At 39.0% G+C, this 16,562-nt stretch overlaps 2 protein-coding genes and 1 pseudogene across 6 annotated transcripts in view; 2 read left to right on the top strand and 1 right to left on the bottom strand.

Moving 5' to 3' along the window:
- ANAPC10 (anaphase promoting complex subunit 10) overlaps positions 1-7,677 on the bottom strand; it is a 114,993-nt gene extending 107,316 nt beyond the window's left edge. Inside the window, exons 1-2 of one of the 4 annotated variants that reach the window (XM_008267395.4) lie at positions 7,413-7,677; positions 5,463-5,589 (exon numbers count right to left, since the gene is read on the bottom strand). In XM_008267395.4, the coding sequence (XP_008265617.1) occupies positions 5,463-5,577 (115 nt within the window). In that variant the 5' untranslated portion in view covers positions 5,578-5,589; positions 7,413-7,677. The remainder of the gene's footprint in view (positions 1-5,462; positions 5,590-7,412) is intronic. The other 3 variants (XM_089302438.1, XM_008267396.4, XM_089302437.1) reach the window with 3 other exon arrangements.
- LOC100343829 (U6 snRNA-associated Sm-like protein LSm3 pseudogene) lies at positions 711-1,133 on the top strand (annotated as a pseudogene).
- The window catches only part of ABCE1 (ATP binding cassette subfamily E member 1), a 30,207-nt gene continuing 21,257 nt past the window's right edge, over positions 7,613-16,562 (top strand). The window contains exons 1-4 of one of the 2 annotated variants that reach the window (XM_089302436.1): positions 7,613-7,756; positions 10,492-10,509; positions 14,602-14,712; positions 16,112-16,197. In XM_089302436.1, the coding sequence (XP_089158562.1) occupies positions 14,610-14,712; positions 16,112-16,197 (189 nt within the window). In that variant the 5' untranslated portion in view covers positions 7,613-7,756; positions 10,492-10,509; positions 14,602-14,609. Of the gene's footprint in view, positions 7,757-10,491; positions 10,510-14,580; positions 14,713-16,111; positions 16,198-16,562 lie in introns of both variants that reach the window. The other variant, XM_008267394.5, reaches the window with a different exon arrangement.

Below are 16,562 nucleotides of genomic sequence, written 5' to 3'. Positions count from 1 at the left end.
GAACTTACTATAGGATTAACCATATACTAGGCCACAAAGCAAGTCTCAGCAAATTCAAAAGAATCAAAGTCATACCATGCATCTTCTCAGATCACAATGGAATGAAGCTAGAAATTAGCAACTCAGGAATCCCCAGAGCATATGCAAAAACATGGAGACTGAACAACATGCTCCTGAATGAACAGTGGGTCATAGAAGAAAGCAAAAAAGGAATCAAAAACTTTCTGGAAGCAAATGAAGATAACACCACAATATATCAAAACTTATGGGACACAGCAAAAGCAGTGTTATAAGGAGAGTTTATAGCAATAGGTGCCTACATCAAGAAATTGGAAAGGTACCAAAGAAATGAGCTATCAATGCATCTCAAGGATCTAGAAAAACTGCAGCAAACCATACTCAAATCTAGTAGGAGAAGATAAATAATTAAAATTAGAGAAGAAATCAACAGAACTGAATCCAAAAAAAAAGACATTAAAAAAGATCAGCAAAATGAGGGGCTGGTTTTTTGAAAAAATAAACAAAATTGACACACCATCAGCCCAACTAACTAAAAAAAGGAGAGAAAAGACCCAAATCAATAAAATCGGAAATGAAAAAGGGAATGTAACAACAGACACCACAGCAATAAAGAGAGTCATCAGAAATTACTACAAAGAGTTGTATGCCACCAAACAGGGAAATCTATCAGAAATGGATAGATTCGAAACATGGCGGACGATGTGGACTAGCAACAAACTACCAACACTGTAGAGGAGCCGCTGGATCTCATCAGGCTCAGCCTGGATGAACGAATTTACGTGAAAATGAGAAACGACCAAGAGCTTCGAGGCAGATTGCACGCTTACGATCAGCATTTAAATATGATACTGGGAGATGTGGAAGAGACGGTGACTACCATAGAAATCGATGAAGAAACATACGAAGAGATCTATAAATCAACCAAACGTAACATCCGGATGCTCTTTGTCTGGGGAGACGGTGTCGTCCTGGTCGCCTCTCCGCTGAGAGTCGGCTGAAACAGAGTTGACCCCAGGTAGCAATAGGAGAGTTTGTGCAACTGCCTCGTTAAAGGGACAGGACATTCACGGAGAAATTAGCATACAGTTTGATACGAGAAGTGCCCCCATAGATTCTTCCACTCCTGAAATGAGTTCATTTGCAAGTAACTGCTTAACCTGAGTGGTGGTTTCATTTCTCCCCAGCCCTGCCCAGCAGTATGGTCACCAAGGCACAGAACTCTCTGGGGTTGGTTTGCTCCATTGTATTCATGTAGACAGTGACTGGGTCTGGTATTTGTTTTGTTTTCCTTTAAATTTAATTGGCTATTTCCTTTTCGACTTTAAAAAAAAAAAAAAAAGAAAAGAAATGGATACATTCCTGGATACATACAACCTACCTAAATCGAACCATGAAGACACAGAAAACCTAAACAGACCCATAACCGAGTCAGAAATTTAATCAGTGATAAACGCCCTCCCAACAAAGAAAAGCCCAGGACCGGATGGATTCACTATTGAATTCTACCAGACATTTAAAGAAGAACTAACTCCAATTCTTCTGAAACTATTCAGAACAATTGAAAGAGAGGGAATCTTCCCAAATTCTTTCTTTGAAACCAGCATCACCTTAATCCCTAAACCAGAAAAAGATGCAACAGAGAAAGAGAATTAGACCAATTTCCCTGATGAACATAGACGCAAAAATCCTCAATAAAATTCTGGCCAATAGATTGCAACAACACATCAGAAAGATCATCCACCCAGAACAAGTGGGATTTCTCCCTGGAATGTAGAGATGGTTCAATGTTTGCAAATCAATCAATGTGATACACCACATTAACAAACTGCAGAAGAAAAACCATATGATTATCTCAATAGATGCCGAGAAAGCATTTGATAAAATACAACACCCTTTCATGATGAAAACTCTAAGCAAATTGGGTATAGAAGGAACATACCTCAATATAATCAAAGCAATTTATAAAAAAAAAACCCACAGCCAGCATCATATTGAATGAGGAAAAGTTGGAAGCATTTCCACTGAGATCTGGGACCAGACAGGGATGCCCACTCTCACCACTGCTATTCAATACAGTACTAGAAGTTTTAGCCAGAGCCATTAGGCATGAAAAAGAAATTAAAGGGGTACACATTGGAAAGGAAGAAGTCAAACTATCCCCCTTTGCAGATGATATGATTCTTTATTTAAGGGATCCAAAGAACTCTACTAAGAGACTATTGGAACTCATAGAAGAGTTTGGCAAAGTAGCACGATATAAAATCAATGCACAAAAATCAACAGCCTTTGTATACACAGGCAATTCCTTGGGTGAGAAAGAACTTCTAAGATCAATCCCATTCACAATAGCTATAAAAATAATCAAATACCTTGGAATAAACTTAACCAAGGACATCAAAGATCTCTACGATGAAAATTACAAAACCTTAAAGAAAGAAATAGAAGAGGATACCAAAAATGGAAAAATCTTCCATGCTCATGGATTGGAAGAATCAACATCATCAAAATGTCCATTCTCCCAAAAGCAATTTATAAATTCAATGCGATACCAATAAAATACCAATGACATTCTTCTCAGATCTGGAAAAAATGATGCTGAAATTCATATGGAGGCACAGGAGACCTCGAATAACTAAAGCAATCTTATACAACAAAAACAAAGCCGGAGGCATCACAATACCAGATTTCAGGACATACTACAAGGCAGTTATTATCAAAACAGCATGGTACTGGTACAGAAACAAATGGATAGACCAATGGAACAGAATTGAAACACCAGAAATCAATCCAAAGATCTACAGCCAACTGATATTTAATCAAGGATCTAAAACCAATTCCTGGAGCAAGGACAGTCTATTCAACAAATGGTGCTGTGAAAACAGGATCTCCACGTGCAGAAGAATGAAGCAAGACCCCTACCTTACACCTTACACAAAAATCCACTCAACATGGATTAAAAACCTAAATCTATGACTCGACACCACCAAATTATTAGAGAACATTGGAGAAACCCTGCAAATATAGACAAAGATTTATTGGAAAAGACCCAAAGGCACAGGCAGTCAAACCCAAAATTAACATTTGGGATTGCATCAAATTGAGAAGTTTCTGTACTGCAAAAGAAACAGTCAGGAAAGTGAAGAGGCAACCAACAGAATGGAAAAAAATATTTGCCAATTATGCAACCAATAAAGGATTAATAACCAGAATCTCCAAAGAGATCAAAAAACTCAACAACAACAAAACAAACAACCCACTTAAGAGATGGACCAAGGACCTCAATAGACATTTTTCAAAAGAGGAAATCCAAACGGCCAACAGACACATGAAGAAATGTTCAGGATCACTAGCCATCAGGGAAATGCAAATCAAAACCACAATGAGGTTTCACCTCTCCCCGGTTAGAATGGCTTACATACAGAAATCAACTATCAACTAAAAACAGATGCTGGCGAGGATGTGGGGAAAAAGGGACACTAACCCACTGTTGGTGGCAATGCAAACTGGTCAAGCCACTATGGAAGACAATTTCGAGATTCCTCTGAAACCTGAATATAGCCATACCACATGACCCAGCCATGCCACTCCTTGAAATTTACCCAAAGGAAATTAAATTGGCAAATAAAACAGCTGTGTGCACCTCAATGTTTGTTGCAGCTCAATTCACCATAACTAAGACATGGAGTCAACCTAAATGCCCATCAACAGTAGACTGGATAAAGAAATTATGGGATATATACTCTATAGAATACTATACAGCGGTTAAAAAAAAATGAAACCCGGTCATTTGCAACAAGATGGAAGAATCTGGAAAACATCATGCTGAGTGAAATAAGCCAGACCCAAAGGGACAAACATCATATGTTCTCCCTGATCGGTGACAACTAACTGGGTACCTAAAAGCATAACTGTGGAAGTGAAATGGAAACTATGAGAAACAATGACTTGATCAGCCCTTGTCCTGACTGTTGAGGAACAACTTACTACTTTATTCCTTTTAGTATTTTTTTGCTCTACTTCATACTGTTGGTTGAACTCTTTAATTAATACACAATTATTCTTAGGACTTTAAATTTAACTGAAAAGTGATCTCTGTTAAATATAAGAGTGGGAATAAGAGAGGGAGATGTACAGTTCCGCACATACTCAGACTAACCCCTAATGGTAGAGCTAGAAATGTGCCAGGGATTCCAATTCAATCCCATCAAGGTGGCATGTACCAATGCCATCTCACTAGTCAAAGTGATCAATTTAAGTTCATAGTTCATCATAATGATAGGATTAAGTGCCAAAGGAATCACATAAACAAGACTAGTGTCTGCTAATACTAATTGATAGAATTAAAAAGGAGAGAACGATCCAATATGGGAAGTGGATTACACAGCAGACTCATAGAGTGGAAGAAGTCCTAAAGATCACATCATTTGGATCCAGCTAACAAGCCCATGAGAGTGTCTCAGGCAGGAAAAGCCAAGACACTGTGGCAAAAAAAAAAAAAAAAAAAAAAAAAAAAACCTAAATGAAAGATCTCTGTGAGTGAGATCCCAGTGGAAAGAACTGGCCATCAAAGAAGTAAGTACCTTTCTCTGAAGGGAGGAGTGAACTTCCACTTTGACTATGGCCTCATCTAAATAAGATCGGAGTTGGCAAACTCAAGAGGCTTCCATAGCCTTGGCAGCTCATGGCAGGGGCCTCGGGTGATTACTGAGGTCATAAATAAGAGTGTCAATTGTTAAATCAACAACGGGAGTCACTGTGCACCTACTCCCCATGTAGGATTTCTTTCCTTAATGTGTTATACTATGCAAATTAACAGTAAAACTACCACTCAAATAGTACTTTATACCTTGTGTGTCTGTGTGGGTTCAAACCATTGAAATCTTTACTTAGTATACACTACGTTGATCTTCTGTATATAAAGATAATTGAAAATGAATCTTGATGAAGAGTGGGATGGGAGAGGGAGTGGGAGATCGGATGGTTGTGGGTGGGAGGGAGGTTATGGGTAGAAAAGCTGCGCTAATCCAAAAGTTGTACTTTGAAATTTATATTTATTAAATAAAAGTTAAAAAAAAAAAAAAGAAAAAGAAAATGACTGTAACTCAAAAATTCTTTCCCAACCAAGAGTAATATAAAATTATCTGGGGATATGTACTCACTCAAAAAAATGTATCATCCACTTAATCCTATGCTGAGATACAGCCACCAACAAATAAAAAAGTTATCTAAGTATCAGCTGAATTATTGCAGATAAAGGAGGATAAGTAGGAGACTTCATGACACATGCTGTTAAATCTATAAGAAATTAATAAATCAGCTGGAAACTGATACACTATAAATAACAGCTCCTTCGAATTAAACCATCTAAATGAAAAGAAAAAGTCACCCTAGTGTACAAGGAAACTACCACCAATAGCTTTTCTGTTTTGTATTATTTTTACCTGGTTTGCAAGATGAAAGTGACCAAACAGCTTGTGACCCAATTTCCCGTACTGTTCCAGTCCTTTCCAATTGTTTAGGGTCAGCACCAGGAGGCGTCTTGTTTGGTGTGGTCATTTTTGAAATATTCTACATAGAAAGAAAGAACATGCACATTACACCAGGACCCAAGTATCTTCCAACAGAAGATAAAAATAAAAATTAATGGGTTATCCACATAGCATTGTTATTAATTTTTTCTCAAATGTAGTTAATACAAACATCTGAATCACTGTAAGAAAAACATCTTGTAATTTCAGTTTTTCTTTAATATATTATGACATAAAAAGATGTCAAAGATGCAAAGCAGCAGGTGTAGTAGGTGAAAGAGCATAGGATTAAAGTTTTAGCTTCAGCCTCTCTGTTAGCTTAGATTTTGAGCAAGTCTGAGCTTTGTTTTTTCTTCTGTAGAGGGGTTGACTCGCCAATTTTTAATTATACAACACTGTGCAATTCTGTATTTTTTTTTTTCCAGGCAGAGTGGACAGTGAGAGAGAGAGACAGAGAGAAAGGTCTTCCTTTGCCGTTGGTTCACCCTCCAATAGCCGCCGCGGCCGGCGCACCGCACTGATCCGAAGGCAGGAGCCAGGTACTTATCCTGGTCTCCCATGGGGTGCAGGGCCCAAGCACTTGGGCCATCCTCCACCGCACTCCCTGGCCACAGCAGAGCTGGCCTGGAAGAGGGGCAACCGGAACAGAATCCGGCGCCCCGACCGGGACTAGAACTCAGTGTGCTGGCGCCGCAAGGCGGAGGATTAGTCTAGTGAGCCGCGGCGCCCACCCTACAAGTCTGTATTTCTAAGAGCAAATATTCCAAAGAAGTTTTAGCCTTAAAAATGCTAGCCTGATATAGTTTTATTCCAGGAACATGTAAGTATTTTAAATATTCATTAACAGATGCAAAGAAAAATCATATATCCTCACTAGTTGTCAAAAGTTTCATTCGCAGGGCCAGCATCTTGGCACAGCAAGTTAACCCATTACCTGCAATGCTGGCATACCATATAAGTTCTGAGTTGTGAACGAGGCTGGAAGAATTCTTTCTCCTTTTATCTGTCACTCTGCCTTTCGAATAATAAATAAATAAATCTTTAGAAAAAAGTTTCATTTGCATGTGCTCTTAACATAGAAGATAGTTAGAAAAATGGCTTCAAGGTCTAGAACTGGTTAACCTCTTTTGAAAAGGTGGACTTAAATTTTCACATCCTTGTTAATCTTAGTAAGTCTATGCAAACATGAAAACGTTTTTCTCGGACTGTGAACAAGACGTGAAACTTATTGTTCCTGAACACTACTATACAAGCTACTGTGGATTATGAAGCATCTCCTTGACACCTTCCATTAGTTCCTAAATTGTTTCCCCGCAGTCACAGAAGCACCTGACACTGGAATGCAAACTTCAGAAAGGCCTGAGACTTCAATGCTCAGGAAGCAACGTACTGAATGAATAAACAGACGAACAGATTCAGTCTGCAAGTTAAGTAAGGCCTAGATGTGACAATTAAACCTCGTAACCACCATTACTAACTGAACGTCCTGTTACACACACACACACACACACACACACACACACAAGCCCATCTCTACACTGGGATAGAATCAATCCGTGGACTTAGGACTGGACGCCACCAAGTGGATAAAACACGGAGGTCGGGAAGGCTGGGCCCCTGGCCTCGAGGAACTGACGACACAGTGCAGAGGGAGCGAGGGCAGAGGGACGCCTCAGCAAGCAGTGTGCGGATCAGACTCTGCGGGTCCCGCTGCGCACCCACGGCGGGCTAAAATGCCCAAGGCTCACCCCTGACCCACTGTTCTCGAGGAGACCGCAAGCACAAAAAGCGAGAGACACTGGGGAGCAGAACGCATCTACTTCTGCTAGGACCATTCTCTACATCGGGAAAAAACTCACGCACTTACAGCTTCCAGATCCCGCGGGCAGCAACTCCGGTTCTCAGGACCTCCTGCAGCTCCGCGCCACTCCCACTCCGCTCTTTAAGACAGCCCGGCTCTCCTATGACGTCGAACTAGGTCGCAGCCCAATGACGTCAACAGCTCCTGGCTCTACCTACTTCCAGGGCTCCGCCTCGCGTTCTGTCGCGCGCGCGCAATAGGCCCTTATGGCTTGCGCGAGGCGGCGGCTGGACACCGCCATTTTGGCCGGTGGCCGTAGGAACACGCCGTGTGGCTGAGAAGTGAAAGCACGAGCTCACTTGGCTTCTGCGCTCCCCTCCACAGGGGGATCATTTTCTCCAGGTACGTAAATAGCCCCAAGGGGGTTGACCGTTTAGCTGGCGTCCGTCACGTTGGAAAGACTGTGGGGACGTTCTCCGAGAGCCTTTGGTTAGGCCTCAGGTGGCGGCCGCGGCGCGTGGCAGCCGGCTTTGGTGGGACAGCTGGAACCGCCCGAGTGCGAGCTGCACCCGGAGCGCGGGGCGCCTTGCGCTTCTCCTCCAACCAACCCAGCTGCCGGCCGCCGTGGCCTCCCACCCTGGCCGTGGACTCGGGTGCCATCGCCTGGGAGGTTCCCCCTCGGCCACTTCCACTGCCCCTTCACCCTGCTCCCACCCTGAAGCCGCACCTGCGGAACTTGCAGCAGCCCCTCGGACCCCCACGGCCGGCCGCACTGTAAAATGGGTATATTGTCACGTGTGCGCGTACGGTTGTGGGAAATCGCAGCTTCTGCTAAACCTTTTTGATGATTGCTGAGTGACTCATGGCATCTTGCCGCCGTGAAGTCGAATACTGCTCATCCACTCCCAAGCTTTATAGAAATGGCCAAACGGCGCTCTCCCAGAGCAACGTGATAGTATACGGGCATGACTGCGGTTGTCCCAAGTAATTGTCCGGTTGAATGCGTATAGGTTCGCTCACATAGCACCCGAAACTTTTTCCCCTGGAAACTTACCCGGTTTTCCATTTAGTGTGTCTTAAGGGCCTTGACATCAAGGTTGGTGTCTACTCAGAATACCTTTAGATAACTCTTCAGGGCTTCTACGTGTTTCTCTTTTTGATGGTAAGTCCATTAGAAGAGTAAGGAAGAACTATCATGACAGCTTTTTTTTTTTTTTTTTCCCATCCTCCCTTTCACAGGTCTGCTAAATGGGCATTTTTGATGGTGGCATTTGTGTTGCAGTTATTTGTGTGGTTTACCAAAAATATTCATTCTGTATCCATCACCTGCTAGTAATACTCTGTCATTGTAACCAAGGGCTTCTGTCTGTACTTGAAACAAAAGGTGGGGGGGGGGGGAGTTTCTGCTTTTCTTTTTGAGTTTTGTGAAAAACTTACAGTTCTTTCCTGCGTTTAAAAATTTCTTTTAGGAAGAACACTTCACATAATTATGGTGGAAGGGGAAGAGAAAGATTGTGAATTAGAATTGTGCACCACTCTCAACCTATTATAAGTGTTTTACAAGACTAATAGCCCACAGTAACTATAGGTGACAATATTTAATGCACTATCAGGCACCATTAGTACTTTTCCACTGTACTGTAATAATTTTGATTTTAGACTGTAGATGCTCACTGTGTATGCCTCACTTCCTTTTTCACTGTCCTCTGGAAGATTGACACTGAGAGTCATTGTTTGAGTATGTGCTTTTGAACAGTTTGTCTTCAGATCTGAAATATCTTCAAATCCTCGTGGTTCCCAGAATTCTGTATAATCATCCCTTCCACTTTATTGTGTCCTGTTTCCCATTGAAAAAGAAAGTAGGGAACCCCCTTTACCTCAGTTCTTGAAACCAACATGGAAATGGAATTAATAGTGCTTATACAGTTAACAGTTTTACAGTGAATCCATATTTTTCTCAAATGCATTTTATCACTTTTATATCACGTTATTAACCACCACTGATACGTTTTTACTCTTCTGTAAAAATCATCTCTTACGCCGGCACCACGGCTCACTAGGCTAATCCTCCGCCTGCGGCGCCAGCACCCCAGGTTCTAGTCCCAGTTGGGGTGCCGGTTCTGTCCCAGTAGCTCCTCTTACAGTCCAGCTCTCTGCTGTGGCCCGGGAAGGCAGTGGAGGATGGCTCAAGTCCTTGGGCCCTGCACCCACATGGGAGACCAGATGGAAGCACCTGGCTCCTAGCTTCAGACCAGCACATGGTGCTGGCCATAGCGGCCACTTGGGGGGTGAACCAACGCAAAAAGGAAGACCTTTCTCTACGTCTCTCTCTCTCTCACTGTCTAACTATGCCTGTCAAAAAAAAATATTAAAAAAAATCATCTCTTACAATCTCTTGGTTTTTAAAATGGTTTGGAAAACTAGATGAAATATTTTAGTTATTTGGCAGAAATAAAATTTAAGCAATTTCATGATAAAAGATTTACCCCCTGGAAAGGAGTTCATTTACTGGTCAATTTGTAGAAAGACATTCAGTATTTAAATGAGAATGCATGTTGTCCAGTTTTATTCTAAAGCTTGGTAAGTGAAGAATCTTACATTCTGAGTAAAGTTGTCATTTTTAGTGTGATAGCTGTTCTGTAGTAATTTGAGTCATTTAATTTCTTTCTCTTTTAATCCTTATGAGACTTAAAGTGGTTTTAAAGGAGTAAGCCTCTTTGTTAATTACATGAATATATAGTCTCCTTGGGTGATTCATTTATTTGTTTTAGTACATAATTTAGTGAACTCTGAACATAAAATATCGGTGATGGAAAATTTTGGAAGTTGTTACAGCCTATAAGAAAATTATTGACTATATTTAAATTCACTTTCTCACGGATTGACTAGAAATTCTTTAGCTCCTCTTATGTATTAGGCACTAATCTAGCCTCTGAAACAAAAATCCTTGTTCTTATGAGATGGAGTACATTCTTGGTTAAGGGAGAAAATATGTAAGTGTATAGGGAGACACAGCATTGTGTATGTGTGTGTATAAATACATTCATACACACTCTGATACATATACAGTGTATGTATGTGCATATTATATAGTAGATTTCCTAGAAAAATAGATCAAAAAAAGGACAGAGTGATATCAAGGCAGTTGGGTATATTTTGGAATTTATAACTAGAGAAGCCTCACTGAAAAATAGACAGTAAGTGAGCATATAATTTTCTAGAGATGATAATATTGCAGTCAGAAGAAACAGAAAAATGCCAAAACTCTGAAGCAAGAGCATACGTAAAGTGTGTGAGGAACAACAAGGAGATAGTGTGGCTGTGAGCTAAATTACCTAGAGATGAGAACAAAGTTAGCAGAGACTGATCAATGCTTCTTGGTTGTTAAGAACTGGCTTTTACTCAAATTTTAGAAGAGAAGCCATTGCAGAATTTTAACTAATTACATGCTTGGGCTTACTCAGTAAAAGAGTTACTCTGGTTCCTGTATTAAGAATGACATGAGGGAGGAATAGCAGACAGGATAAAGGTAGAGATCTGTTTATTAGCTCTTAGAGTAATGCAGGTAAGAGAATGATGATGACTAGAATCATCGCAAATAGTCAGATTCCTGATGTATTTTTAAGATAAATTCAATATGATTTTCTGTTAAGGAGTATAAATGAAAGATGGCTCCCAGGTTTTGGGCCCGAAAAATGGAAAGGTAAAGTTATCATTTAAAGAACAGGTAGGATTGCTAGAGAAATGAATGTTGGTGTGAATTTTGGGAGCTCACTTGGAAAGATGCCTACTAGACCTTCCAGAGAAAAAAATGTTGGATGTATTGGCAGGTAGATAAAAGTTTAGGATTAAGAGGAGTTGTCCTGATTAAACCTAGAATTGGGAGTTTGGGCCTGGCACTGTGGTGCAGAAGGTTAAGCCGCCATCTGCAGTGCCCAGCATCCCACATAGGCACCAGTTCATGTCTCTGCTGCTCCACTTCTGATCCAGCTCCCTGCTAGTACACCTGGGAAGGCAACAGAAGATGACCCAAGTCCTTGGGCCCTTGAATCCATGTGAGAGACCTGGAAGAAGCTCTGGCTTCGGCCTGGCCCAACTCTGCCTTTCAAATAAATAACTCTTTTTTTAAAAAAGAAAAGAAATTGTAAGTTTGCAGTGTATAAGTTGAATTTAAAGCCATGAGACAATTATAGAACTTGAGGGATGAGTATACATACTTTTTTTTTTTTTTAAAGATTTATTTTGTTTTATTTGAGAGAGTTACAGGGAGGGGCAGAGATAAAGAGAGATCATCCATCTGCTGGTTCACTCCCCACATGGCTGCAATGACCAGGGCTGGGCCAAGCCAGGGCCAGGAGCTTCTTAAAGATTTCCCACGTTGGTGGCAGGGACCCAAACACCTGGGCCATCTTCTGCTTTTCTCAGACCATTAGCAGGGCACTGGATCAGAAGTGGAGCACCCGGGACAGGAACACTAACCAGTGTTTATAGTGGATGCTGGCATCACTGGCAGCAGCTTAACCCACTGCGGCCACAATGCTAGCCCCCAGGACCAAGAATTCTCTCAACATTTAGAAGACTGAGGGATCAGGAGGAATGACCAGGAAAATAGAAAAAAAAAAAAAAAAAACAGATAGTGTCATGTTGTAGAGTCAAGTTAAGAAAGAGGTTTTATCTGGTAGGAAAAGGGCATAGTTTTTGTCAAATGAAGTAGATAGGTTAATTAGCCATTTGATTTAGCCCTGTGAAGAACAGTGATGGCAGGCCATGTTTTGATGAAATGGTGGACACTAAAGCCTGAAATCGGTTCCAACAAGAACTTTGAGAGAGGACTTTGAGATACTGTGTATAGTCAACTCTTCCAAGTAAAGGAGAAATCAAGCAGTGGGAGATGATGAGGTCAGAAAATAGAATATTTGAATTATTCTCCTTAATAATTATCTGAAGTATTTACAGTCAGCCTTCCGTATCAGCATATTCCACATTGCAGATTCAGTCAACCATGAATCAAAAGCATCTAAAAAAATGTGCATCTCTGCTGTATAGACATTTTGGTGTCATTATTTCCTAAACAATAAAATATTTACTAAGTATTAGCTATTATAAGGAAACCCCAATATTAGCTATTATAAGTAAATACAGTAGGATTGTGTCAGATATATGCTAATACTATGCCATTTTATATAATAGACTTGAGCCTCAAAGGAGAAGATTAGAGGATTCTGGAATTGGTCCTCTATGGTTGCTGAGTGATGTTTGCTGGTTGGGATAAGGGTACCATTTGAGATGATGAATTTGAAGGGAAAATAGTTGCTTTGTTGTTGTTGTGTTTTGGTTTTTTTTTTTACTGCCTCTTTAGCTTTAGGTATGCAGGTGAAGAGTTGAGTTTAACCACGATTGTGGTTGAGAGTATAAATGATTGACATTGGAATTTTAGCTGGATCAAAAGAGAAGTAAAGATACTAGAGACTGAGAGATAGTGAAAGTATGGTCAAATTGAGATGGCGATAATGGGTTTGAGAATGGGAGGATCAAATGGTTTTCAGATTGCTATGTATTGTGAGGATGAGCTGAAAAGATAGGCATGTTAGTTGGAGATTGGGTTATTTGAAATTGAGGTTATATGGAAGGATTGCAATTATGGGTAATGCGAGAGTCTAGAAATGAGTGTATAGAAGTGTAGAACAGAGAGGTATAGGAGGAAAGGAGTTAACAAATTGAGAGGGCAGGCTATTAATAAAAGGATCAACTATGTGCACACAGAAATCACCAAGAACTGTATGAGGTGTTTAAAAGAAAGGGTAAAAATTAGCCCAGGCCTGAAGTCTTCATAGAATGAAGAGGAATGATCTGATGGTCAGTAAATTACTAAAGCAGTGGATGATCTAAGTGACAGAATTGACAATAAATGGTCTGGGACACCGTTAAGGAGCAAGCTCTCTTATTCTATTCCAAACCTAAAGATATTGATGGGTGTAAGAAAAACTTACGGGGTCTTCTAAGAAAGCATTCTGTCAAAAAAAAAAAAAAAAGAAAAAAGTCATTGTTCAAGGTCCAGAGAAGCCAACAAAGCCACTAAGATGTGTTTGTAAATGTATAGTCTTTGATTTTGGGTTTTTTCATTTCATGTCAGAATAAACTGGAGTGCTATAACACTCTAAGGGGTTATCCAGTCTTCATTCTAAAGAAAATAATGTCTGTTCAGTAAGCCCAATGTGGGTAAAGGCTTTGAAGTTCACTTTGATCTTAATGCTGTATAGATGATTATACTGTTATGTAGCAAGACGCATATAAAAGCTTTAAAAGTGCACACAGCATATACATATTGTTACTTGGTCTCCTTTTAATTTCATTGCTATTAAAATAAATTCTAGCCATGTCACAAGTTTCCAGAAAATGCAGCTTTTACTTTTTCTAGTTGTTCAACATGATTACAACATTAACTTTAGCCATCTCCATCAGTCGTGTCATTATAGTCAAATAATACATGAAGTAATGCTTGCTTTGGAGATTAGAGAAATAAACATCTTTATCATGTGTGTTAGTTTTCATGTCTGGGCTATTTTGTTGGTCTGTATTCATACATTGATACCTGTTAATTATTGAGGCCTTATATCTTTTTCTGTTTATTTTAATCTTTCAGGTGCAAGCTTCTCCTTCCCTTGCTCTTTTTCAGTCTTCCTGGATGCAATTAATTCATTTGATTTCCCTAAGAGTTTCCAATTTGATTTGTCTGATTTATTTTTCCCCCATGAGACTAGATTAAATATATAAATTCAGCAGAGATTGAAATCTCTGATGTTGATTATTACAAAAATTGAGATAGTATGTCATTTTATTTGGTGAAATATTTTATAGTATTCAGTGGTATTTTGAAAGTTTCTTCATATGTCCACATCTTGTTAAGTATATTCCTAAGTATATATTCTTATTAAGTATACTCCTAAATATTCTCTTTTCTATTAGTATTGTTTGTTTTCTGTTAGTATTGTTTGTTTTCTATTAGTATTGATTGTTGTCCTTATATTAAGGTGTATTTGCGGAATTTTGTTTTCTCAACCTTAGCTAATTATTGTACTGTTTTTACTCTTCTGAAATCTTGTTTTCTAGATCATTATGTCATCCACTTGTAATGATCATTAATGTCCTCATAACTTTTATATCTGTGAATTATTTCTCTAAACTAATTACATAGAATTTGCCATAATTTTGCTTTTTTTATTTTAATAGAAGCTGGATATTCTTAATTGCTTACAACTATGGCGGACAAATTAACGAGAATTGCTATTGTCAACCATGACAAGTGTAAACCTAAGAAATGTCGACAGGAGTGCAAAAAGAGTTGCCCTGTGGTTCGAATGGGTAAGCCATTTCTGTTGATCAGTTAAGGATAATAGGTTTTGAAAGAAAGAAAGCAATTTAATAGTTTTATTTGGGGTTAATCATATACTCTATTTTCCACATTAGTTTCTTGAATAATAAAATGTAGAAATCCAGAGTTTGTTCTAAATTTCTTTTATTGCTTTGTGACTAAATGAACTAATTTTATCAAACAAAACCAAATTATATACAGTGTACACTTTATCCTTTGGTATCTGGGAGGTATTAGTTCCAGGACCCATACCTCTACCTCTATCTCTACCTCCACAGATAGCAAAATCCAGTGATATAAATTGTATAGTGATAAAAATCCCTATATAAATTGGCAGAGTATGTGTATATTTCCTCTGCATGTCCTCTTATATACTTAACTCATCTGTAGATTACAAATAATATCTAATACAATATAAGTGCCATGAAAATAGTGGTCATTACTGTATTTAGGAAATAATGACAAGAAATCTGTATTTGTTCAGTATAGACAGTTTTTTCCCCAGATATTTCCATCCTTGGTTGGTTGAAACCATGCATATGGAACCCCTAGATATGTAGGGCTGACTGTATCAATATTTAATAGTTCATAGATTGTGAGATCAAACTAGAGTTCAGGCTGTGGAGAGTCTTGCTGTTCTGCAAAGTCCAATAATTACCATAAGTCATGAGGGAAGAGCTATCAAAAATTGTAAATGTTCACATCTTAAGAAAGAATAAAGAACTTAATAGAATAACTTATTATGCTGTGTTTAGAAGATTAAATACATTTCCAGCAATGCAGGGTAATTAGTAGTCCTTATGGGCTATGTTAAGTAATTGTTACTTTACATGTACTTATAAGATACAGACTTAATGAACCTTAAAAGAAACTTTAGATTTTATGTGTTGCTGTCTCCCATACCATTTGAAATTCCATTTTTAATATCCCTTAAAAAAGTTTAGTTTTTACTTGTATAAAAGATGACTACATAATTGTTTTGAATTTCACCAACATACCTAACATTGAGTCCATTCTGTCATGTACCTTACCATTTCAAAGGCATGTTTTGTTGTATGAATTAAACATTCAGATCAGCTTAAAAATGAACACATTTTAAGATTTGCTATATTTAAGTAGTAAATTAAACAAAATAAATTATGCATGAGAGTCGTCTCCCTAATTATTGATAAGGATATTCATGAAAGTAGTAATAAACTTAAAATTGAGGATTATGCCCCCTAGAAAGCACTGATTTAAGACATTGTAGTGAATGTGTTTCTTTCTGTGGCCACTATTTTTGAAAATCTGCTTCTGTGTAGAAATTTGGAACCAGCATTACCTAAATAACAATGATAAAAAATTAAAGTATCAGGGAAAATGACTTAATTGTATCTTTTCCTTTACCAGGAAAATTATGCATAGAGGTTACACCCCAGAGCAAAATAGCATGGATTTCTGAAACTCTTTGTATTGGTTGTGGTATTTGTATTAAGGTAAATGATATTATTTCACTTATTAGATCAAATTTATAACCTGAAAATTCTGACCATATTATAACTGTTTTCATTTTGTTTGAAAGGCAGAGAGACAGAGATCTTCCATCTGCTGGCTTACTCCCCAGGTGCCCACAACAGCCAGAGCTGGATAGGCTAAGCCAGGAGGCTGGATTCTCCCATGTGGGTTGTAGGGGCACAAGTACTTGACCATATAACGATATGCTGCCTCCCAGGGTGCGCATGAGCAGAAAGCTAAATCGGAAGCACAGGAGCTATATTTTACTTCGGTTTCCAAATAATTGGTTAAATATCCAGAAGGATTTCACAAATATCTGGAGTTTCTGTTGTTTTGAAAATAAAAA

This window comes from Oryctolagus cuniculus, chromosome 8, assembly GCF_051225735.1.
Source record: "Oryctolagus cuniculus isolate XC-2025 breed Fujian yellow rabbit chromosome 8, ASM5122573v1, whole genome shotgun sequence".
Lineage (NCBI taxonomy): Eukaryota > Metazoa > Chordata > Mammalia > Lagomorpha > Leporidae > Oryctolagus > Oryctolagus cuniculus.
This window is presented reverse-complemented; position numbering and strand designations above follow the sequence as displayed.